General features: G+C 63.0%; 1 protein-coding gene across 1 annotated transcript; it reads right to left on the bottom strand.

Moving 5' to 3' along the window:
• Positions 1–308: 308 nt before the first annotated feature.
• ERFL (ETS repressor factor like) lies at positions 309–15,823 on the bottom strand. The gene is made up of 6 exons (XM_090128087.1): positions 14,766–15,823; positions 13,367–13,601; positions 11,518–11,671; positions 6,376–6,484; positions 5,492–5,694; positions 309–383 (listed from the first exon to the last, which is right to left on the bottom strand). The coding sequence occupies exons 1-6, from the start codon at positions 14,827–14,829 to the stop codon at positions 309–311; spliced, it is 840 nt and encodes a 279-aa protein (XP_089984213.1). The 5' UTR covers positions 14,830–15,823.
• Positions 15,824–24,790: the final 8,967 nt, after the last annotated feature.

The raw sequence follows: 24,790 nt of genomic DNA on the forward strand, positions 1-24,790 counted from the left end.
TTTCGGGGGGGGGTCGCCTCACTTCGGCTCGGGGGGGTCCCCTCATTTCGGTGGGGGGGGCGGGGGGAGCGGCGGGGGGGGGTCGCCCCACTTTTCCTTCAGTGCTGAGGATTTGGCCCGCTGTCTGGCCGCCCGCGTCTGCGCTTATCATCTCAGCCCCCGGCCCTTCCTGCCCCCCCCGCCCCCCCCGCCGCCCCCTCCCCACCCACACCGGGACCCCCCCACCCCCCCGCCCCCCCCCTTCGCCTTTAAATTGCAGCCGCCCCCCCCGGGGAGGAGGGGGAGGGGGAAAGGAGAGGGCGGCGGGGTTACTTCGGGTCACGGGGGTGCTTCCGGTCACGGGGGTACTTCCGGTCACGGGGGTGCTTCCGGTCACGGGGGTACTTCCGGTCACGGGGTTACTTCGGGTGAAAGCGAGGCTTGCGGGGTTACTTCCGGTCACGGGGTCACTTCGGGTCGAGGAGAGGCTCCTGGGGTCACCTCGGGTCACGGGGTCACCTCCGGTCGAGAAGAGGCAGCTGGGGTCACCTCGGGTCACGGGCTCACTTCCGGTCAAGAGGTTACCAAAGGTCACGGGGTCACCGCAGGTCACGGGGGGAACCGAAGCGACGGGGTCACTTCGGGTCACGGGAACGTCAGCCCCGGGGTTACTTCGGGTCACGGGGACGCTTCCGGATCAGGGGTTACTTCGGGTCACGGGGTCGCTTCCGGTCACGTGGTCACCTCGGTCGTTCCCGGGGCTTCTTCCCCTCCCCCCACCCCCCCGGGGGGCGATTCGGAGGAGGTGGAGGTCACCGACCTCAGCGATGACGACGCCGCCCCCCCCCTCCCCCCCCAGCCCCCGTCTCCCCGCCCCCACCCCAACCCCGGGGGGGGGGAGGAGGAAGGAGGAGGAGGAGGAGGAGGAGGAGGAGGGGGGGGGGTCGGGGGGGGCCCCCCCAAATTGCGCTTCATGAGGCGCTGGAGGGAGGAAGGGGGGGGGAGGGGCGAGGGGGGGGGACCCCAAAGTGAGGGGGGGGGAGGGGGGGGGAGCTGCAGCGAGCCACTGAGCTGCTCTCCTTGGAGGGGGGGGGCGTTAATTAGCCTTAATTGGGGGGGGGGGGGTGTCTCCTTAATTAATAGGGGGAGCCTCGATGATGTGAGCCTTCATTGTAAGGGGGGGGGGGCACGTAATTGAGGGGGGACCATTAATTGGTGGGGGGGGTCCTTAATGATGTGAGCCCTCGTTATGGGGGGGGTCCCCTTAATTGGGGAGGGGGCCCTTAATGATGTGAGCCCTCGTTATGGGGGGGGTCCCCTTAATTGGGGAGGGGGCCCTTTATTCTGTGAGGTCTCATTGTTGGGGGGGGGGGCTCTTCTTAATTAATGGGAGGGCCCTTAATGATGTGAGCCCTCGTTATGGGGGGGGGTGTCGCTTAATTAGTGGGGGGACCATTAATCGGTGGGGGGACCCTTAATTATACGTGCCCTTATTGTAGAGGGGGGGTCTCCTTAATTGAAGGGGGGACCCTTAATTATATGAGCTGTCATTGGAGGGGGGGGGGGGCTCCTTAATTAGTGGGAGGGCCCTTAACGATGTGCGCCCTCGTTTAGGAGGGGGGTCTGTTTGATTGGGGGGGGAGAGCCTTAATTGTGCCCTCATTATTGGGGGGGGGGGGGGGGTTCTCCTTAATTAGTGGGGGGACCGTTAATTGGGGGTGGGACCCTGTATTAGGTGAGGTCTCATTAGGGGGAGGGGGGGGTCTCTTTAATTAGTGGGGGGGTCCTTAATGACGTGTGCCCTCGTTGAGGGAGGGGGGTCTGCTTAATTGCTGGGAGAGACCCTTAATTGCGTAGAGCCTAATTGTAGGTAGGGGGAGTCCCCTTAATTAACGGGGGGACCCTTAATGATGTAAGCCCTCATTAAGGGGGAGGGGGTCAATTAATTGTTGGGAAAGACCCTTAATTGCATGTAGCCTAATTGTGAGGGGGGAGCCCCCTTAATTGGTAGGGGAAACCCTTAATGACGGAGGGAGCCTTAATGATGGGGGGACGCTAATGACGAGGGGGATCCTCTTAATTAACGAGGGGGTCCCCTTAACGACGGATAGACACTAATTGTGGAGGGAGGAGCCTTAATTGCATAGGGGCCTTAATTATGCAGGGGTTCCCCCTAATAATGAGGGAATCGTGGAGGGACCTTAATTAGCAGAGGGTCCCTTAATTGTGTAGGGGCCTTAATTACGGGTGGGAGGGGCTTGCCTTAGGTGTCGTGGGGACCTTAATTACGGGTGGGGCCTTAATTAACAAGGGGACCCTCATTAACGGGTGTGACCCCTCCTTACGGAAAGGCTTTCGTTGACAAGGGGCCTTAATTAACGAAGGGGCCCCAATTAGCACGGGGTCCCTTTGCTGCTGGGGTGGGGCTGCCTTTAAGGATGCGCATCCCCTTAATTACAGACGGGCTTTAATTACGGAGCGGGTGGGGGGGCGAACGAAGGGCGAGGTCCCCTTCCTTACGGAGGGACCCCAATTAAGAAAGGGGCCTTAATTAGAGGAGGACCCCCACCCCCCTCCATCCCTTCCTCTGCCCCCCCATTCATCTCCCCCTTAATTACATCCCATTAAACCCCGCCCCCTTTCATTGAGCCACGCCCACGTGTCAAACCACGCCCCTTCCATTAAGCCCCGCCCCTCACTAAGCCCCGCCCACTCCATTAAGCCACGCCCCATTACCGCAACCAGCCTGTCCGGTTCATAAGCCCCGCCCCCTGTTCCCCAAGCCCCGCCCACTTTATTAAGCCACGCCCCTTCACCCCCCCCCCCCCGAGAGCAGTTCTCCAAACCGGAAGTCCAGCCCCTCAACTTCCTCCCCGCTGCCCTCGCGGCCACGCCCCCTCTCAGTAGCCCCGCCCCTCTGTCCCAAGCCCTGCCCACTCCATCAAGCCACGCCCCTTTAGCTCACCCAGCCTGGTTCCTAAGCCCCGCCCCTCTGTCCCAATCCCCGCCCACTTCATTAAGCCACACCCCTGCCCCACCCCCGAGAGCGGTTCTCCAAACCGGAAGTCCCGCCCCTGAACTTCCTCCCCGCTCCCTCACGACCACGCCCCCTCTCCGCAGCCCCAATGCCCCAAGCCCCGCCCACTTCATTAAGCCACGCCCCATTAGCTCACCCAGCCTATCCGTTTCCTAAGCCCCGCCCCCTTCATTAAGCCACGCCCCTCCCCCGAGAGCCGTTCTCCAAACCGGAAGTCCCGCCGCTCAACTTCCTCCCCGCTGCCCTCACGACCGCGCCCCCTCTCCGTAGCCCCGCCCCTTCCTCCCTGACCACGCCCCCCTTTAGAAGCCCCGCCCACCGCCAAGCCCCGCCCACCGCGGCCCCCCCGCCGCACCAACACCAAATATGGGGCGGCCCCGGGGGGGGCGGGGCCGAACCCGAGGGGGGGGGAGGGGTCTGTAAGTGCCTGTGGGGGAGGGGAGGGGCGGGGGGCGGGGCCTACCGAAGCCTTATGACGTCATTGTATGTGTATATATATATATATATATGGGGGGGAGGGGCGATGGATGGAAAGAGCCAATAAAAAACGTTTCTCACTTCCGCCCCGCCCTCCTCGTGTGGCCACGCCTCCCCTCCCTACGCCACGCCCCCTTTTATTAGCCCCGCCCCCTTGTTTCCTGGCCCCGCCCATAGCGCGCTCTCGTCATTTCCGGGTTTCTGGGCCCGGATGGAGCGGCGCTTCCCGTTTACGTCATCGCCGCGCGACGCCGCGAACAGGAAGTGCAGGAGCCGTTGCTAAGCGACGCGAGCTCCCTCCCCGTTGCTACGCGACGGCCAATCAGCGCCGCCGTTTCCGAGCAACAGCCAATCAGCGGCCGGTCTTCGATAGTTGTCGCCATGGCAACGACGCTCGTCTCCAACCCCGATTTTTGGGGTCGATTCGGAACTTTTTCGGGGATTTATTATTTTCTTTATTGCTCCAAAATAAAGGAAAGGTTTGGGGAGGGGGGTGGGGGGTGGGTCACAACTCACGAGGGAAAGGGGGTGGGGGGTGTATTGCACGTGTGGGGGGCTGGGGGGCCCCGTTGTGCCCTATGGGGTGGATTTGGGGGCCCCTATTGGCAGCCGTGTTTTGGGGGGGGGGGCGGTTTGGGGAGGGGGGGGGTGGGCGTCCCCTTTGTGCCCTGTGGAGTTTTTGGGGTCCCGCGTGTGGGTCTTCCATGGGGAGTTTGGGGTCCCCGTTTCGCCCTATGGGGGATTTTTGGGGGGGGGGGGGGGTCGGGGTCTCCAATGGGGGTTGGGGTCCCCCCCCCCAATTTTACCCTATGGGACGATTATGGAAGGGGATCTCGGGGGGTCCCCGTTGTGCCCTATGGGGTCTTCCCCCATTCCATGGGGGGGGGAGGGGGGGTTGGGTACCTTATAAGGGGGAGGGGGTTGGGGTCGCCCATTGTTCCCTATGGGGGTCCCAATGGAAGGGGTCTGGGGGTCCCCAATTGTGCCCTGGGGGGAGGGGGGGGATTTTGGGTCCCCCGCAATGCTGTGCTCCGCAGGGGGGAGTTGGGGTTCCTAAGGGATAATTTGGGGTCCCCCTATGGGGTCTCCCTACGGGAGTATTTGGACCCCCCTCCCCATGGGGGTGATTTTGGGGCCCCCCTCCCGGCCTCAATGTAGGACCCATCCTTGGGGCACAAGGGTCCCTATGGGGCTTTTTTGGGATCCCCACCTCATGAGGTCCTTTTGGGGTCCCTATGGGGGCACTGTTGTCCCCTCCATGGGATATTGGGCCCCCCCCCCCATATGGTCCCTATGGGGTTATTGGTGTCCCCATGGGTTATTGGTGTCCCCATGGGGTTCTGGGGTGCACCGTAGGAATATTTGGGACTCCCTATAGGGTTTTCAGGCTCCCCAATGGGGTCCCTATAGGGTTTAGGGGTCCCTATGGGGCTTTACCCCACCCTCCCCCCCCCAATGGGGTCCTTATGGACTATAGGGGTCCCGATGTGGGCACTGGGGTCCCACTATGTGGTCCCTCCGGGGTAACTGAGGTCCTTATGGGGCTTTGCCCCCCCCCTTTCTCCCCCCCCACGGGGTCCCTATAGTGTTTAGGAGTGCCTATGGGGCACAGGGGTCCCACCACGTGGTTCCTTTGGGGTTATTGAGGTCCCTATGGGGCTTTAGCCCCCCCCCATAGGGTCCTAATAGGCTTTAGGGGACCCTATGGGGTTTTGCCCCCCCCCCATAGGGTCCTAATAGGCTTTAGGGGACCCTATGGGGTTTTGCCCCCCCCCCCATAGGGTCCTAATAGGCTTTAGGGGACCCTATGGGGTTTTGCCCCCCCCCATAGCCTCCCATAGGGTCTCCATAGCGTTTAGGGATCCCTATGGGGTTTTGGGCCCCCCCATAGGGTCCCTCTGGGGACATCGGGGTCCCTGGAGGCTTTTAGGGTCCCCCCCGTAGGGCTCAGCTCCTCGCCCCTCCCCCATCCCCTCCATCCCCTCCCCCTCCCCCCACCCCCTCCCCAGGCCCCGCCCCCTCCGTCGCTCCTCCCACCAGGGGCGTGGCCAGAGCCGGGATGGGCGGGGCCAACGCAGGGTGGGGCGTGGTCAGAGCCGGGGGAGGGGCCAAGCAGGGCCCCGCCCACCCCCAGGGGAAGTCGGGCAGCGCGCGGCCGAACGGACCCAGCAGCGGCGGCGGCTTCGCCAATGGGGGCAGCGCTGGTGGGGGAGGGGGCGGGGCTAAGTCAGGTCCCGCCTCCTCGAGCCCCGCCCCCTCCGTAGCCCCGCCCCCTCCACGTTCCCATTTCCCATATTCCGCGCCCTTATGCCACCCCATATCCCCCCATGCGCCCCCCGCGTCCTGATGTCCCCTCCACAACCCCATATCCCCCCCCACGTCCCACCCCACATCCCCATATCCCACCCCACATCCCCATATCCACCCCCATCCCACCCCACAAGCCCATATCCCCCCACATCCCCCCCACATCCCCATATCCCCCCCATCCCACCCCACAACCCCATATCCACCCCACATCCCCCCCACATCCCCATATCCCACCCCACATCCCAATATCCTCCCCCATCCCATCCCATATCCCCCCCCACATCCCCATATCCCCCCCCATCCCACCCCATATCCCCATATCCCCCCCACATCCCCATTTAACCCCCACCCTCAGGCCCCGCCTACCCTCATCAGGCCCCGCCCACAAGCCCCAGGCCCCGCCCATAAGCTTTAAGCCCCTCCCACTCACAACAAACCCCGCCCACTGTCCCCAGCCCCGCCCACCCCCGAGAAACCCCGCCCACTCGTCCAAACCTCGCCCAATTGGTCAAACCCCGCCATTCGCCCCGCCCACCCGTTGGCCACGCCCCCCTCCTTTAGGCCACGCCCACCTGCCCCCAGCACCGCCTCCAGCCGGGCTTTCTCCACTCCGGATTCGAAGAGGGTGGGGCGGGGCGGGGCTTCGGCAGGGCGGGGACCAATCAGCAGCGTCTGCAGCGCCTGGGGGCGGGGCCACGGCATGGGTAACGCCTCCTCACCATATATGGGCATGGAGAGCGTCCCCCTTCCATATATGGGCATTGGTGTGACAGCGGGAGTGCGACACACGTGTCACACACCTGACCCGCCCGTGTCACGTGACCCCCACATCGCACGACACGTATGACACCCAGAAGTCACGTGACCAACACAGGTCACGTGAGCCACACACATCACGTGACCCACGCACGTCACATGACCCCCAACCTGTCATGTGACCCTCCACATCATGTAACCCCCAGATGTCATGTGACCCTCACCCTCCACATATCATGTGTCCCCACATAACACATGTCACGTGACCCACGCACATCACATGACCAACACCTGTCACGTGACCCCCAACCTGTCATGTGATCACCCTTTCCCCCCCCCCAGGTGTCACGTGACTCCGGTCACCTCACAGGCAGCGCAGTCGTGCGCACATGGCCCACACGCATCACGTGACCTCACACATGACACATGACCCACACACATCATGAGACCCCACGCACGTCACGTGACCCCCAACCTGTCACGTGACCACCCCTCCCCCATCAGGTGTCACGTGACCCCGGTTGCCTCACAGGCAGCGCAGTCGAGCGCACATGGCCCGCACACATCACGTGACCCGCACACATCACGTGACCCACACATGTCCCATGACTGCCAACCCGTCACGTGACCACCCGCCGCCCCCCCCCCCAGGCGTCACGTGACCCCAGTCACCATATGGGCAGTGCAGTTGGGCAAACATCACCCAGACACATCACGTGACCCACACATGTCATGTGACCCACACGCATCACATGACCCACACACGTCACATTACCCACAAACATCACGTGACCCCCTGCAACCCGTCACGTGACCACCCCCCCCCAGGTGTCACGTGACCCCAGTCACCATATGGGCAGCGCAGTCGTGCTCACATGGCCCACACGCATCACGTGACCCACACACGTCTCACGACCCCCAACCCGTCACGTGACCACCACCCCCCTCCAGGTGTCACGTGTCCACGGTCCCCTCGTGGGCGGCAGAGTCGGGTGAACATGACCCACACGCATCACGTGACCCACACGCATCCCATGACTCCCAACCCGTCACGTGACCACCCCGCCCAGGCATCACGTGACCCTAGCCACCGTATGGGCAGTGCAGTTGGGCAAAAATCACCCAGACACATCACGTGACCCACACATGTCACATCACCCACACACATCACGTGACCCCCTGCGACCCATCACGTGACCCCCCCAGGCATCACGTGACCCCAGTCACCATATGGGTGGCGCACTCGGGCGAACATGACCCACACGCATCACGTGACCCACACGCGTCCCATGACTCCCACCCCGTCACGTGACCACCCCCCCAGGCGTCACGTGACCGCGGTCACCTCGTGGGCGGTGCAGTCGGGTGAACATGACCCACACGCATCACGTGACCCACACACGCCCCGTGACTCCTAACCCGTCACGTGACCACCCCTCCAGGCATCACGTGATCCCAGTCACCTCGCGAGCGGCACAGTCGGGTGAACATGACCCACGCGCATCACGTGACCCACACGCATCACGTGACCCACACACATCACACTGCCCCCAACCCGTCACGTGACCACCCCCCCAGGCATCACGTGACCCCAGTCACCCCGCGGGCGGCGCAGTCGGGCGGACATGACCCACACGCATCACGTGACCCGCACGCATCACGTGACCCACACATGTCCCATGACTGCCAACCCGTCACGTGACCACCCGCCGCCCCCCCCCCCAGGCGTCACGTGACCCCAGTCACCATATGGGCAGTGCAGTTGGGCAAACATCACCCAGACACATCACGTGACCCACACATGTCATGTGACCCACACGCATCACATGACCCACACACGTCACATTACCCACAAACATCACGTGACCCCCTGCAACCCGTCACGTGACCACCCCCCCCCAGGTGTCACGTGACCCCAGTCACCATATGGGCAGCGCAGTCGTGCTCACATGGCCCACACGCATCACGTGACCCACACACGTCTCACGACCCCCAACCCGTCACGTGACCACCACCCCCCTCCAGGTGTCACGTGTCCACGGTCCCCTCGTGGGCGGCAGAGTCGGGTGAACATGACCCACACGCATCACGTGACCCACACGCATCCCATGACTCCCAACCCGTCACGTGACCACCCCGCCCAGGCATCACGTGACCCTAGCCACCGTATGGGCAGTGCAGTTGGGCAAAAATCACCCAGACACATCACGTGACCCACACATGTCACATCACCCACACACATCACGTGACCCCCTGCGACCCATCACGTGACCCCCCCAGGCATCACGTGACCCCAGTCACCATATGGGTGGCGCACTCGGGCGAACATGACCCACACGCATCACGTGACCCACACGCGTCCCATGACTCCCACCCCGTCACGTGACCACCCCCCCAGGCGTCACGTGACCGCGGTCACCTCGTGGGCGGTGCAGTCGGGTGAACATGACCCACACGCATCACGTGACCCACACACGCCCCGTGACTCCTAACCCGTCACGTGACCACCCCTCCAGGCATCACGTGATCCCAGTCACCTCGCGAGCGGCACAGTCGGGTGAACATGACCCACGCGCATCACGTGACCCACACGCATCACGTGACCCACACACATCACACTGCCCCCAACCCGTCACGTGACCACCCCCCCAGGCATCACGTGACCCCAGTCACCCCGCGGGCGGCGCAGTCGGGCGGACATGACCCACACGCATCACGTGACCCGCACGCATCACGTGACCCACACATGTCCCATGACTGCCAACCCGTCACGTGACCACCCGCCGCCCCCCCCCCCAGGCGTCACGTGACCCCAGTCACCATATGGGCAGTGCAGTTGGGCAAACATCACCCAGACACATCACGTGACCCACACATGTCATGTGACCCACACGCATCACATGACCCACACACGTCACATTACCCACAAACATCACGTGACCCCCTGCAACCCGTCACGTGACCACCCCCCCCCAGGTGTCACGTGACCCCAGTCACCATATGGGCAGCGCAGTCGTGCTCACATGGCCCACACGCATCACGTGACCCACACACGTCTCACGACCCCCAACCCGTCACGTGACCACCACCCCCCTCCAGGTGTCACGTGTCCACGGTCCCCTCGTGGGCGGCAGAGTCGGGTGAACATGACCCACACGCATCACGTGACCCACACGCATCCCATGACTCCCAACCCGTCACGTGACCACCCCGCCCAGGCATCACGTGACCCTAGCCACCGTATGGGCAGTGCAGTTGGGCAAAAATCACCCAGACACATCACGTGACCCACACATGTCACATCACCCACACACATCACGTGACCCCCTGCGACCCATCACGTGACCCCCCCAGGCATCACGTGACCCCAGTCACCATATGGGTGGCGCACTCGGGCGAACATGACCCACACGCATCACGTGACCCACACGCGTCCCATGACTCCCACCCCGTCACGTGACCACCCCCCCAGGCGTCACGTGACCGCGGTCACCTCGTGGGCGGTGCAGTCGGGTGAACATGACCCACACGCATCACGTGACCCACACACGCCCCGTGACTCCTAACCCGTCACGTGACCACCCCTCCAGGCATCACGTGATCCCAGTCACCTCGCGAGCGGCACAGTCGGGTGAACATGACCCACGCGCATCACGTGACCCACACGCATCACGTGACCCACACACATCACACTGCCCCCAACCCGTCACGTGACCACCCCCCCAGGCATCACGTGACCCCAGTCACCCCGCGGGCGGCGCAGTCGGGCGGACATGACCCACACGCATCACGTGACCCGCACGCATCACGTGACCCACACATGTCCCATGACTGCCAACCCGTCACGTGACCACCCGCCGCCCCCCCCCCAGGCGTCACGTGACCCCAGTCACCATATGGGCAGTGCAGTTGGGCAAACATCACCCAGACACATCACGTGACCCACACATGTCATGTGACCCACACGCATCACATGACCCACACACGTCACATTACCCACAAACATCACGTGACCCCCTGCAACCCGTCACGTGACCACCCCCCCCCCAGGTGTCACGTGACCCCAGTCACCATATGGGCAGCGCAGTCGTGCTCACATGGCCCACACGCATCACGTGACCCACACACGTCTCACGACCCCCAACCCGTCACGTGACCACCACCCCCCTCCAGGTGTCACGTGTCCACGGTCCCCTCGTGGGCGGCAGAGTCGGGTGAACATGACCCACACGCATCACGTGACCCACACGCATCCCATGACTCCCAACCCGTCACGTGACCACCCCGCCCAGGCATCACGTGACCCTAGCCACCGTATGGGCAGTGCAGTTGGGCAAAAATCACCCAGACACATCACGTGACCCACACATGTCACATCACCCACACACATCACGTGACCCCCTGCGACCCATCACGTGACCCCCCCAGGCATCACGTGACCCCAGTCACCATATGGGTGGCGCACTCGGGCGAACATGACCCACACGCATCACGTGACCCACACGCGTCCCATGACTCCCACCCCGTCACGTGACCACCCCCCCAGGCGTCACGTGACCGCGGTCACCTCGTGGGCGGTGCAGTCGGGTGAACATGACCCACACGCATCACGTGACCCACACACGCCCCGTGACTCCTAACCCGTCACGTGACCACCCCTCCAGGCATCACGTGATCCCAGTCACCTCGCGAGCGGCACAGTCGGGTGAACATGACCCACGCGCATCACGTGACCCACACGCATCACGTGACCCACACACATCACACTGCCCCCAACCCGTCACGTGACCACCCCCCCAGGCATCACGTGACCCCAGTCACCCCGCGGGCGGCGCAGTCGGGCGGACATGACCCACACGCATCACGTGACCCGCACGCATCACGTGACCCACACGCATCCCGTGACTCCCAACCCGTCACGTGACCACCCCCCCCAGGCGTCACGTGACCGCGGTCACCTCGTGGGCGGCGCAGTCGGGCGCGGGCGCGAGGAGCAGCGGCGGGGCGACGTCGAGCAGCGGGCAGCTGAGCAGCAGAACCTTGCTGAAGTTGAACTTGTAGGTGAAGCGTTTGCCCTTCGTCTTGTGCAGGATGCGCTTGTTGTAGTAGTACCTGGGGGGGGCACGGGGTCAGGGGTCACGGGGGGGTCAGGGGTCACGGGGGGGGTCATGGGGTCACGGGGTCACGGGGGGGTCATGGGGTTATGGGGGGTTATGGGGGGTTATGGGGCTGGGATGGTGTGCAGGACGCGCTTGGTGTAGTGATACCTGGGGGGGGGGGGCGGGTCAGGGGTCACGGGGGGGGTCATGGGGGGTTATGGGATGTGGGGTTATGGGGGTTATGGGGCTGGGCTGGTGCTGTGCAGGACCATTTCCAACGGGCCTTTGGTCCCTTTTGGTGCATTTGGGGCCACTTCCAATGGGATTTTGGGCCATTTTGTGCCACTTTCAATGGGATTTTGGGCCATTTCGATCAATTTGGGGCCACTTCCAATGGGCTTTTGTTCCCTTTGGTTCCCTTTGGTTCCCTGTGTCCCCTGTGTCCCCTGGGTCCCTTTGGCTCCCGTTTGCAGCCCTTTGGTTCCCTTTGGCTCACCTGTGCCCCCTGTGCCCCGTGTGCCCCGTGTCCCCTGGGTTCCCTTTTGTCCCCTGTTCCCCCTGTGTCCCCTGTGCCCCCTGTGCCCCCTGTGTCCTCTCTGTCCCCTGTTCCCCTGTGCCCCCTGTGTTCCCCTGTGTCCCCCTGTTCCCCCTGTGCCCCCTGTGTCCCCTGTTCCCCCTGTGTCCCCTGTGCCCCCTGTGTCCCCTGTTCCCCCTGTGTCCCCTGTGTCCCCTGTGCCCCCTGTTCCCCCTGTGTCCCCTGTGTCCCCTGTGCCCCCTGTTCCCCCTGTGTCCCCTGTGTCCCCTGTTCCCCCTGTGCCCCCTGTGTCCTCTCTGTCCCCTGTTCCCCTGTGCCCCCTGTGCCCCCCGTTCCCCCCGTGCCCCCTGTGTCCCTGTTCCCCCTGTGCCCCCTGTGCCCCCTGTGTCCCCTGTGTCCCCCTGTTCCCCCTGTGCCCCCTGTGTCCCCTGTTCCCCCTGTGCCCCCTGTTCCCCCTGTGTCCCCTGTGCCCCCTGTTCCCCCTGTGCCCCCTGTGTCCCCTGTGCCCCCTGTGCCCCCTGTGCCCCCTGTTCCCCCTGTGCCCCCTGTGTCCCCTGTGCCCCCTGTGTCCCCTGTTCCCCCTGTTCCCCCTGTGCCCCCTGTGTCCCCTGTGTCCCCTGTTCCCCCTGTGCCCCCTGTGTCCCCTGTGCCCCCTGTGTCCCCTGTTCCCCCTGTGTCCCCTGTGCCCCCTGTGCCCCCTGTGCCCCCTGTTCCCCCTGTGCCCCCTGTGTCCCCTGTGCCCCCTGTGTCCCCTGTTCCCCCTGTTCCCCCTGTGCCCCCTGTGCCCCCTGTGCCCCCTGTTCCCCCTGTGCCCCCTGTGTCCCCTGTGCCCCCTGTGTCCCCTGTTCCCCCTGTTCCCCCTGTGCCCCCTGTGTCCCCTGTGTCCCCTGTGTCCCCCGTTCCCCCTGTGCCCCCTGTTCCCCCTGTGCCCCCTGTGCCCCCTGTTCCCCCTGTGCCCCCTGTGCCCCCCGTGCCCCCCATGCCCCCTGTGTCCCCTGTGTCCCCTGTGCCCCCCGTGTCCCCTGTGTCCCCTTTTGTCCCCTGTTCCCCCCGTTCCCCCCGTTCCCCCCGTGCCCCCTGTTCCCCCTGTTCCCCCTGTGCCCCCCGTGCCCCCTGTTTCCCCCGTTCCCCCCGTTCCCCCCGTTCCCCCCGTGCCCCCTGTGCCCCGCTCACCGCAGCGCCCGGCTGAGCTTGTCGTAGTTCATGTGGGGTTTGCACTTCCTGGCGCCCCACAGCCGCGCCACCTCGTCGGGGTCCTTGATGACGAACTCCCCGTAGTCGCCCTGCCAGGCGATGACGTGCCGGTAGCGCTCCTGGCGCAGCAGCTCCAGGATGAAGTGCCACAGCTGGATCTGCCGCGAGCCGGGGCTCGACTCCGCCTTGTAGGCCCACTCCGGGAACGCCAGCCCTATGGAGGGGGGGCTCTATGGGGCTGGGGTCTATAGGGGGTCTCTATGGGATGTGGGTCTCTATGGGGCTGGGGTCTATAGGGGGTCTCTATAGGATGTGGGTCTCTATGGGGCTGGGGTCTATAGGGGGTCTCTATGGGATGTGGGTCTCTATGGGGCTGGGGTCTATAGGGGGTCTCTATGGGGTCTCTATGGGGTCTCTATGGGGCTGGGGACTCCGCCTTGTAGGCCCACTCCGGGAACGCCAGCCCTATAGGGGATGTGGGGCTGGGGTCTCCATGGGGTCTCCATGGGGTCTCTATGGGGGGATATGGGGGCTGGGGTCTCTATGGGATGTGGGGCTGGGGTCTCTATGGGGCTGGGGGTCCCTATAGGGGGATTTGGGGCTGGGGTCTCTATAGGATGTGGGTCTCTATGGGGCTGGGGTCCCCAATGGAGCCAGGGCTCCACTCCGGGAATGCCAGCCCTATGGGGATGTGGGGCTGGGGGTCCTGGTCCACCATGGGGTGTGGGTCTGGGGCCCTGATGCGCTATGGGGTGCTGTGGGGCGCTGTGGTGTGGGGTGCTATGGGGCAGTGTGGGGTGCTGTGGGGGCTATGGGGTGCTGTGGGGTGCTGTGGGGCGCTATGGGGTGCTATGGGTCACAGTGGGGTGCTATGGGGCGCTATGGGGCGCTGCAGGTCACAGTGGGGCGCTATGGGGCACTATGGGTCACAGTGGGGTGCTATGGGTCACAGTGGGGTGCTATGGGGCGCTATGGGTCACAGTGGGGTGCTATGGGGCGCTATGGGGCGCTATGGGGCACTATGGGTCACAGTGGGGTGCTATGGGTCACAGTGGGGCGCTATGGGGCACTATGGGGCACAGTGGGGCGCTATGGGGCGCTGTGGGGCACTATGGGTCACAGTGGGGCGCTGTGGGGCGCTATGGGGTGCTATGGGTCACAGTGGGGCGCTATGGGGCACTATGGGTCACAGTGGGGTGCTATGGGGCACTATGGGGGGCTATGGGGTGCTATGGGGCGATATGGATCACAGTGGGGCGCTATGGGGCGCTATGGGGCACAGTGGGGCGCTGTGGGGCGCTATGGGGGGCTATGGGGGGCTATGGGGCGCTATGGGGCACAGTGGGGCGCTATGGGGCGCTGTGGGGCCACCCCATACCTGGCGTCCATAGGGCGGGCAGTGGGGGGCCCAGCAGCAGTTCGGACCCACACGGACACTCCATAGGGGCGCACCTATAGCGAGGGGGGCGTGGCCACGTGGTGGGCGTGGCCTGCGAGAAACCACGCCCCCCTCTGACCCCCCCCCTCCCCCCCCCAAATCCCCTATAGATCCCTTACGCAGCCCCATAGGGCCCACATCCGCGGTCCTATAGGCCCCTTGTGCAGCCCCATAGGGGGCCTACATGCGGCCCTATAGGATCCTACAGCCCCTATGGAGCCCCATAGACTGTGCGCATGCTGACCCTATAGACCCTTATCCGCCCCACAGATCCCACACACAGCCCCTATAGACCCACATCTGCCCCACAGATCCCTATAGATTCCACACACAGAGACCCTATAGACCCTTATCCGCCCCATAGATCCCTATAGATTCCACACACAGAGACCCTATAGACCCCTGTCAGCCCCACAGATCCCCATAGATCCCACACACAGAGACCCTATAGACCCACATCCGCCCCATAGATCCCCTATAGACCCCACACACAGCCCCACAGACCCCCATCTGCCCCATAGATTCCACACACACCCCCTATAGACCCCTATAGATTCCACACGCAGAGACCCTATAGATCCCCATCCACCCCATAGATCCCTATAGACCCCACGCACGGCCCCTATAGACCCACATCTGCCCCACAGATCCCTATAGACCCCACACACAGCCCCTATAGACCCCCATCCACCCCATAGATCCCCTATAGACCCCACACACAGCCCCTATAGACCCCCATCAGCCCCATAGATCCCCTATAGATCCCACAGCCCCCATAGACCCCCATCCGCCCCATAGATCCCCTATAGACCCCACACACAGCCCCTATAGACCCCTATCCGCCCCATAGATCCCCTATAGACCCCACACACAGAGACCCTATAGACCCCCATCCGCCCCTATAGATTTCCCACACCTATACATTGCACCGACCGCCAGCCCCACAGATCTGCCATACGGACCCCCAGCCCCATATCCCCTATAGACGCCCCCCCCCCCAGCCCCATAGATCCATTCTGGGTGCACCCAGCCCCTATAGAACCCCCCCCCTTCCCCCTATAGGGTCCCAACCCCCCCCCCAACCCCGCGCACGCGGTGCCAGGGCCCCATCCATAATGCAGGGCCCTATAGGGCGCATCCATAATGCAGGGCCCTATAGGGCGCATCCATAATGCAGGGCCCTATAGGGCGCATCCATAATGCATGCGCTGCCGTCCCACACGGGGCCCTATAGGTGCCCGCGGCCCTATAAGCTCCGCGGCCCCTATGGGCACCATCCATAATGCATGGAGCTGCCACAGCCTGTGCAAACAGCCCCCTGCACGCACCCTATAGGGCCCACTTCCCCTATATAAACACCCTATAGGGCCCGCTTCCCCTGTATAAACACCCTATAGGGCCCACATCCCCTATATAAACACCCTATAGGGCCCACATCCCCTATATAAACACCCTATAGGGCCCACATCCCCTATATACACACCCTATAGGGCCCGCTTCCCCTATATAAACACCCTATAGGGTGTGCTTCCCCTATATAAACACCCTATAGGGCCCGCTTCCCCTATATAAACACCCTATAGGGCCCACTTCCCCTATATAAACACCCTATAGGGCCCGCTTCCCCTATATAAACACCCTATAGGGCCCACTTCCCCTATATAAACACCCTATAGGGCCCGCTTCCCCTGTATAAACACCCTATAGGGCCCACATCCCCTATATAAACACCCTATAGGGCCCACATCCCCTATATAAACACCCTATAGGGCCCACATCCCCTATATACACACCCTATAGGGCCCGCTTCCCCTATATAAACACCCTATAGGGTGTGCTTCCCCTATATAAACACCCTATAGGGCCCGCTTCCCCTATATAAACACCCTATAGGGCCCACATCCCCTATATAAACACCCTATAGGGCCCACATCCCCTATATACACACCCTATAGGGCCCGCTTCCCCTATATAAACACCCTATAGGGTGTGCTTCCCCTATATAAACACCCTATAGGGCCCGCTTCCCCTATATAAACACCCTATAGGGCCCACTTGCCCTATATAAACACCCTATAGGGCCCGCTTCCCCTATATAAACACCCTATAGGGCCCACTTCCCCTATATAAACACCCTATAGGGCCCGCTTCCCCTGTATAAACACCCTATAGGGCCCACATCCCCTATATAAACACCCTATAGGGCCCACATCCCCTATATAAACACCCTATAGGGCCCACATCCCCTATATACACACCCTATAGGGCCCGCTTCCCCTATATAAACACCCTATAGGGTGTGCTTCCCCTATATAAACACCCTATAGGGCCCGCTTCCCCTATATAAACACCCTATAGGGCCCACTTGCCCTATATAAACACCCTATAGGGCCCGCTTCCCCTATATAAACACCCTATAGGGCCTGCTTCCCCTATATAAACACCCTATAGGGCCCGCTTCCCCTATATAAACACCCTATAGGGCCCACTTGCCCTATATAAACACCCTATAGGGCCTGCTTCCCCTATATAAACACCCTATAGGGCCTGCTTCCCCTATATAAACATCCTATAGGGCCCACATCCCCCATATAAACACCCTATAGGGCCCGCTTCCCCTATATAAACACCCTATAGGGTGTGCTTCCCCTATATAAACACCCTATAGGGTGTGCTTCCCCTATGCACACACCCTATAGGGCCCACATCCCCCATATACACACCCTATAGGGCGCACATCCCCTATACACACACCCTATAGGGCCATACACGCCAGTCCCATCCCAGTCCCTCCCTCCCCAGCCCCACATCCCACCCCACATCCCCCATATCCCCCCTATATCCTCACCCCACATCCCCCTGCCCCACATCCCCCATATCCCCCCACATCCCCCCTATATCCTCACCCCACATCCCCCCTACATCCTAACCCCATATCTCCCCCCATCCGTATCCCCCATATCCCCCCAACCTACATCCCCCATATCCCCCCATATTCTCACCCCACATCCCCCCCTACCCCACATCCTCCATATCCCCCCCACATCCTCACCCCACATCCCCCATATCCCCCCATATTCTCACCCCACACCCCCCTGCCCCACATCCCCCATATCCCCCCCATATCCCCCCAACCTACATCCCCCACATCCCCCCTATATCCTCACCCCACACCCCCCTGCCCCACATCCCCCATATCCCCCCCACATCCCCCACACCCCCCCTATATCCTCACCCCACATCCCCCATATCCCCCCCCATACCCTCCCTATATTCTCAACCCACAACCCCCGCCCCACATCCCCCATATCCCCCTCACACCCCCCACACCCCCCCTCTATCCTCACCCCACATCCCCCATATCCCCCCCATATCCCCCCATATCCTCACCCCACACCCCCCCGCCCCACACCCCCCACACCCCCCCTCTATCCTCACCCCACACCCCCCATATCCCCCCCATATCCCCCCATATCCTCACCCCACACCCCCCCGCCCCACACCCCCCACATCCCCCCCATAAACCACCTCCCTGCAGCCCATCGCAGCCCCCCATCCCCCCCCCACCCCCCCTTCACATCGCCCCCCCCAGCCCCCACCCCCCACCCCCCCCCCCAACCACCCCCCCCCCCCCCCGCGCCCCCCCCCGGGGTTGGGGCGGAGGATCAAAGCGGCCCCATTGATCCCCGCATCGATCCGGGGGGGTCCGGGGGGGTCCCGCTGCCATCGCCGCGGGTCAGAGAGCGGCGCGGCGGTAATTGGGGCCATGAATAATGCAGGGGGGGGGGGTGGGGGGGGGGAGGGGAGGGGAGGGGGGGGGAGGAATGTGGGGGGAGATGGGGGGAGATGGGGGGGTGGGGGAGATGGGGGGAGATGGGGGATATGGGGGTTATGGGGGATGTGGGGTGGGGGGAGGAGATGGGGGGAGATGGGGGGTGGGGGATATGGGGGATATGGGGGGGTGAGGAACATGGGGGGAGATGGGGGATATGGGGTGGGGGGAGATGGGATATGGGGGGGTGGGGGAGATGGGGGGAGATGGGGAATATATGGGGGGGTGAGGAATATGGGGGGATGTGGGGGGGGGAGGATATGGGGGGAGATGGGGTGGGGGGAGATGGGGGGAGATGGGGGGGTGGGGGAGATGGGGGGTTTGGAGGGGAGATGGGGGGATATGGGGGGCATATGGGGTGGGGGGAGATGGGGGGAGATGGGGGAGATGTGGGGTGGGGGGAGGAGATGGGGGGAGATGGGGGATAGGGGGGGAGATGGGGGGGGAGATGGGGGGAGATGGAGGATGGGGGGGATATGGGGGGTTTGGAGGGGATATGGGGAATATGGGGGGAGATGGGGGGATATGGGGTGGGGGAGATGGGGGATATATAGGGGCGTGAGGAACATGGGGGGATATGGGGGAGATATGGGGGGGTGAGGAATATGGGGGGAGATGGGGGGATATAGGGGGGTGGGGGAGATGGGGGGTTTGGAGGGGATACGGGGGGAGATGGGGGAGATGGGGGGGGAGATGGGGGGGGAGATGGGGGGATACGGGGGGGTGGGGAATATGGGGGGAGATGGGGGATATGGGGGGATGTGGGGTGGGGGGAGGATATGGGGGGAGATGGGGGGTGGAGGATATGGGGGGAGATGGGGGTTATGGGGGGGATATGGGGGATATGGGGGGGGGAGATGGGGGGTTTGGAGGGGAGATGGGGGGAGATGGGGGGTTGGGGGATATGGGGGGGGGAGATGGGGGGAGATGGGGGGTTGGGGGATATGGGGGGAGATGGAGGATGGGGGGGATATGGGGGATATGGGGGGGTGGGGGGAGATGGGGGGATACGGGGGTTATGGGGGGGGAGATGGGGAGGTGGGGGATATGGGGGGATATGGGGGGTGGGGGAGATGGGGGGAGATGGAGGATGGGGGGGATATGGGGGGGATATGGGGGGGTGAGGAATATGGGGGCATATGGGAGAATGTGGGGTGGGGGGAGATGGGGGGATACAGGGGGTGGGGGATATGGGGGATATGGGGTGGGGGGAGATGGGGAGTTTGGAGGGGATATGGGGGGATATGGGGGGCATATGGGGTGGGGGGAGATGGGGGGATATGGGGGGGATGTGGGGTGGGGGCAGGAGATGGGGGGAGATGGGGGGTGGAGGATATGGGGGGGAGATGGGGTGGGGGGAGATGGAGGTTATGGGGGGGATATGGGGGGTTTGGAGGGGATATGGGGGATATGGGGATATGGGGTGGGGGGAGATGGGATACGGGGGGTGGGGGATATGGGGGAGATGGGGGGGATATGGGGGGATATGGGGGATATGGGGGGAGATGCGGTGGGGGGAGATGGGGGGATATGGGGGGGTGAGGAATATGGGGGGATGTGGGGGTTATGGGGGATGTGGGGTGGGGGGAGGAGATGGGGGGTGGGGGATATGGGGGATATGGGGGGATATGGGGTGGGGGGAAATGGGGGGAGGATATGGGGGGGAGGAATGTGGGGGGAGATGGGGGATATGGGGTGGGGGGAGATGGGATATGGGGGGGTGGGGGAGATGGGGGGTGAGGAATATGGGGGGCTATGGGGGATGTGGGGTGGGAAGGATATGGGGGCCATGGGGGGGATATGGGGTGGGGGGGAATGGGGGGCTGAGGGATGTGGGGGTCATGGGGCGGGGGGGTTTGGGGGATATGGGGGGATATGGGGGGATATGGGGGGATATGGGGGGGATATGGGGGGGATATGGGGTGGGGGGGATATGGGGGTTTTGGGGGGGGATGTGGGGTGGGGGAGCGGTGATTTCTGGGGGGAGGAAACGCCGTTTGTCCCCACCGACCCCACGCACGACCCCAGTGCACGGCGCGGCACGCGCGTGTGCAAATCTGCGGGCGCACGACCCACGGCGTCAGTGTGACGGGTGTGCAAAGGGGTGTGGGGGGGAGGGGCTCGTAGTTGTGTGTTGCACGATGGGGTGGGTTTGCACGGGGTTTGCACAAGGATCGCACGGGGTTTGCACACGGATCGCATTGGGTTTGCACGGGGTTTGCACAAGGATTGCACGGGGTTTGCACGGGGTTTGCATGGGGTTTGCACAAGGATCGCACGGGGTTTGCACACGGATCGCATTGGGTTTGCAAGGGGTTTGCACAAGGATCACACGGGGTTTGCACAGGGTTTGCACGGGGTTTGCACAGGGTTTGCACGGGGTTTGCACGCCCGCAGAGCGGCTGCGTGTGCAGGGATCTCACAGCTGCGCTGCTGAGCGGCCGGGCGTGCAAAGCTCACGTGTGCAACGGACGCTGGGAGGGCGTGCAAAGCACAGACGTGCAATGCACCCCCACAGGAGCCCTGCAGCCCCCACAGGAGCAACGCAGACCCCATAGTTGCCATACAAACCCCATAGATCCCCACAGACCCCATAGAAGCCCTGCAGACCCCATAGAAGCCATACAAACCCCATAGGATCACTGCAGACCCCATAGGATCCCCACAGACCCCATAGGGCCATACAGACCCCATAGGATCACTGCAGACCCCATAGGATCCCCACAGACCCCATAGGGCCATACAGACCCCATAGGATCACTGCAGACCCCATAGGATCCCCACAGACCCCATAGGGCCATACAGACCCCATAGGAGCCCTGCAGACCCTAAAGACCATACAGACCCCACAGGATCACTGCAAACCCTATAGTTCCCTGCAGACCCTATACTGCCATACAGACCCCATAGGATCCCCGCAGACCCCCTATAGGAGCCCCGCAGGCCCCATAGAAGCAATGGAAACCCCATAGGATCCCTGCAGCCCCCACTGGAGCAATGCAGACCCTATAGTTGCCATACCGACCCCATAGGTCCCTGCAGACCCCATAGATCCCCACAGACCCCATAGAAGCAATGCAGACCCTATAGATCCCGCAGCCCCCATAGGATCCCCGCAGCCCCCCTATAGGATCCCTACAGACCCCATAGGATCCCTATGGACCCCATAGGATCCCCGCAGACCCCATAGGATCCCCGCAGCCCCTATAGCCCCCCCAGCCCCCATAGGATCCCTACAGACCCCATAGGAGCAATGCAGACCCTATAGCCCCCCCAGTCCCCTTATAGGATCCCTACCGACCCCATAAATCCCCACAGACCCCATAGAAGCAATGCAGACCCCATAGGATCCCTACAGACGCCATAAATCCCCGCAGACCCCATAGATCCCCGCAGCCCCCCTATAGGATCCCTACAGACCCCATAGGAGCAATGCAGACCCCATAGACCCCCGCAGCCCCCCTATAGGATCCCTACAGACCCCATAGGATCCCTACAGACCCCATAGTGTCATACAGGCCCCCTATAGGATCCCTACAGACCCCATAGGAGCAATGCAGACCCCATAGATCCCCACAGACCCCATAGATCCCCGCAGCCCCCCTATAGGATCCCTACAGACCCCATAGGAGCAATGCAGACCCCATAGATCCCTGCAGACCCCATAGTGCCATCCAGCCCCAATAGGATCCCTACAGCCCCCCTATAGGATCCCTATAGACCCCATAGGATCCCTGCAGCCCCCCTATAGGATCCCTACAGACCCTATAGATCCCCACAGACCCCATAGATCCCTGCAGCCCCCATAGTGCCATCCAGCCCCCCTATAGGATCCCCACAGCCCCCATAGGATCCCTACAGACCCCATAGATCCCCGCAGCCCCCCCATAGGATCCCTATGGACCCCATAGGATCCCCGCAGACCCCATAGATCCCCGCAGACCAAATAAATCCGCGCAGACCCCCTATAGGATCCCTACAGACCCCATAGGAGCAATGCAGACCCCATAGATTCCCGCAGCCCCCCTATAGGATCCCCACAGACCCCACAGATCCCCGCAGCCCCCCTATAGGATCCCTACAGATCCCATAGATCCCCACAGCCCCCATAGTGCCATCCAGCCCCCCTATAGGATCCCCACAGACCCCATAGGAGCAATGCAGACCCCATAGATCCCCACAGACCCCATAGGAGCAATGCAGACCCCATAGGAGCAATGCAGACCCCTATAGGATCCCCACAGACCCCATAGGAGCAATGCAGACCCCAATAGGATCCCCACAGACCCCATAGATCCCTACAGACCCCATAGGAGCAATGCAGACCCCATAGATCCCTGCAGACCCCATAGGAGCCCCGCAGACCCCACAGATCCCCGCAGCCCCCCTATAGGATCCCTGCAGACCCCATAGACCCCCGCAGACCCCACAGATCCCCGCAGCCCCCCTATAGGATCCCTACAGAGCCCATAGGAGCAATGCAGACCCCACAGATCCCCGCCACCCCCCTATAGGATCCCTACAGACCCCATAGGAGCAATGCAGACCCCAATAGGATCCCTACAGACCCCATAGACCCCCGCAGCCCCCATAGACCCCCGCAGCCCCCCTATAGGGCCGCCCCCCCGCCGCCCCCAGCCGCTCTGCAGCCTCCGCACGTCCCGGCGGCCGCCGCCCCACAAATCATCGTTAAGTCGGAGCCCCGCGGGGCCGCGGCTGCGCTGCGCCGTTCCCCAACGCCAGCTCCGCTTATAGGGACGGGGGGGGGCACAAAACCCACAGCTCCGCTTATGGGGACGGGGGGGGGGGCACAAAACCCACAGCTCCGCTTATAGGGACGGGGGGGGGCACAAAACCCACAGCTCCGCTTATAGGGACGGCGGGGGGGGGGCACAAAACCCACAGCTCCGCTTATGGGGACGGCGGGGGGGGGCACAAAACCCACAGCTCCGCTTATGGGGACGGGGGGGGGGCACAAAACCCACAGCTTCGCTTATAGGGACGGGGGGGGGGGGAAAACCCACAGCTCCGCTTATAGGGACGGGGGGGGGGGGGCACAAAACCCACAGCTCCGCTTATAGGGACGGGGGGGGGGGGCACAAAACCCACAGCTCCGCTTATGGGGACGGGGGGGGGGGCACAAAACCCACAGCTCCGCTTATGGGGACGGGGGGGGGGGGCACAGAACCCACAGCTCCGCTTATAGGGACGGGGGGGGGGGCACAAAACCCACAGCTCCGCTTATGGGGACGGGGGGGGGGGCACAAAACCCACAGCTCCGCTTATGGGGACGGGGGGGGGGGGCACAAAACCCACAGCTCCGCTTATGGGGACGGGGGGGGGGCACAAAACCCACAGCTCCGCTTATAGGGACGGGGGGGGGGAAAACCCACAGCTCCGCTTATAGGGACGGGGGGGGGGAAAACCCACAGCTCCGCTTATAGGGACGGGGGGGCACAAAACCCACAGCTCCGCTTATGGGGACGGCGGGGGGGGGGGAAAAACCCACAGCTCCGCTTATGGGGACGGGGGGGGGGAAAACCCACAGCTCCGCTTATAGGGACGGGGGGGGGGGGTGAAAAAAAACCCCGACGGGCGGCGGAGCGGAGTGGAAAATGAAGGGGGGGGGGGCGGCCCCAACGCGAGACCCCAAATGCAAGAACCCAAAGAATGCAAAACCCCAAAGAATGCAGGACCCCAATGAGCGACCCTACGGAATGCAAGACCCCAAGGGATGGACGGCCCCAAATGCAAAACCCCAAAGAATGCAAGACCCCAAATGCAAGACCCCAAATAATGCAGGACCCCAAGGGATGGACAGCCCCAAATGCAAGACCCCAAATGCAGGACCCCAAAGAACGCAAGACTGCGAATGCAAGACCCCAAAGAATGAAAGACCCCAAAGAATGAAAGACCCCAAAGAATGAAAGACCCCAAATGCAAAACCCTACAGAATGTAAAACCCCACGGAATGGACGGCCCCAAATGCAAGACCCCAAATAATGCAGGACCCCAAATAATGCAGGACCCTGAATGCAAAACCCCAAATAATGCAACACACCAAATGCAAGACCCCAAAGAATGCAAGACCCCAAATGCAAAACCCCAAAGAATACAAGACCCCAAAGAATGC

The sequence above is a fragment of the Phasianus colchicus genome, chromosome 32 (genome assembly GCF_987193195.1).
Source record: "Phasianus colchicus chromosome 32, bPhaCol1.hap1.1, whole genome shotgun sequence".
Lineage (NCBI taxonomy): Eukaryota > Metazoa > Chordata > Aves > Galliformes > Phasianidae > Phasianus > Phasianus colchicus.

Excerpts from the sequence above, each read along its gene's own strand:
- ERFL (XM_090128087.1), bottom strand. The coding sequence starts at position 14,829 with ATGGAGTGTCCGTGTGGGTCCGAACTGCTGCTGGGCCCCCCACTGCCC. Across the intron at positions 11,672-13,366 it reads AAGCTCAGCCGGGCGCTGCG|GTACTACTACAACAAGCGCA; the intron begins GTGAGCGGGGCA and ends TGCCCCCCCCAG. Across the intron at positions 384-5,491 it reads GGGCGGGGCCTGGGGAGGGG|TACCCCCGTGACCGGAAGCA; the intron begins GTGGGGGGAGGG and ends CGTGACCGGAAG.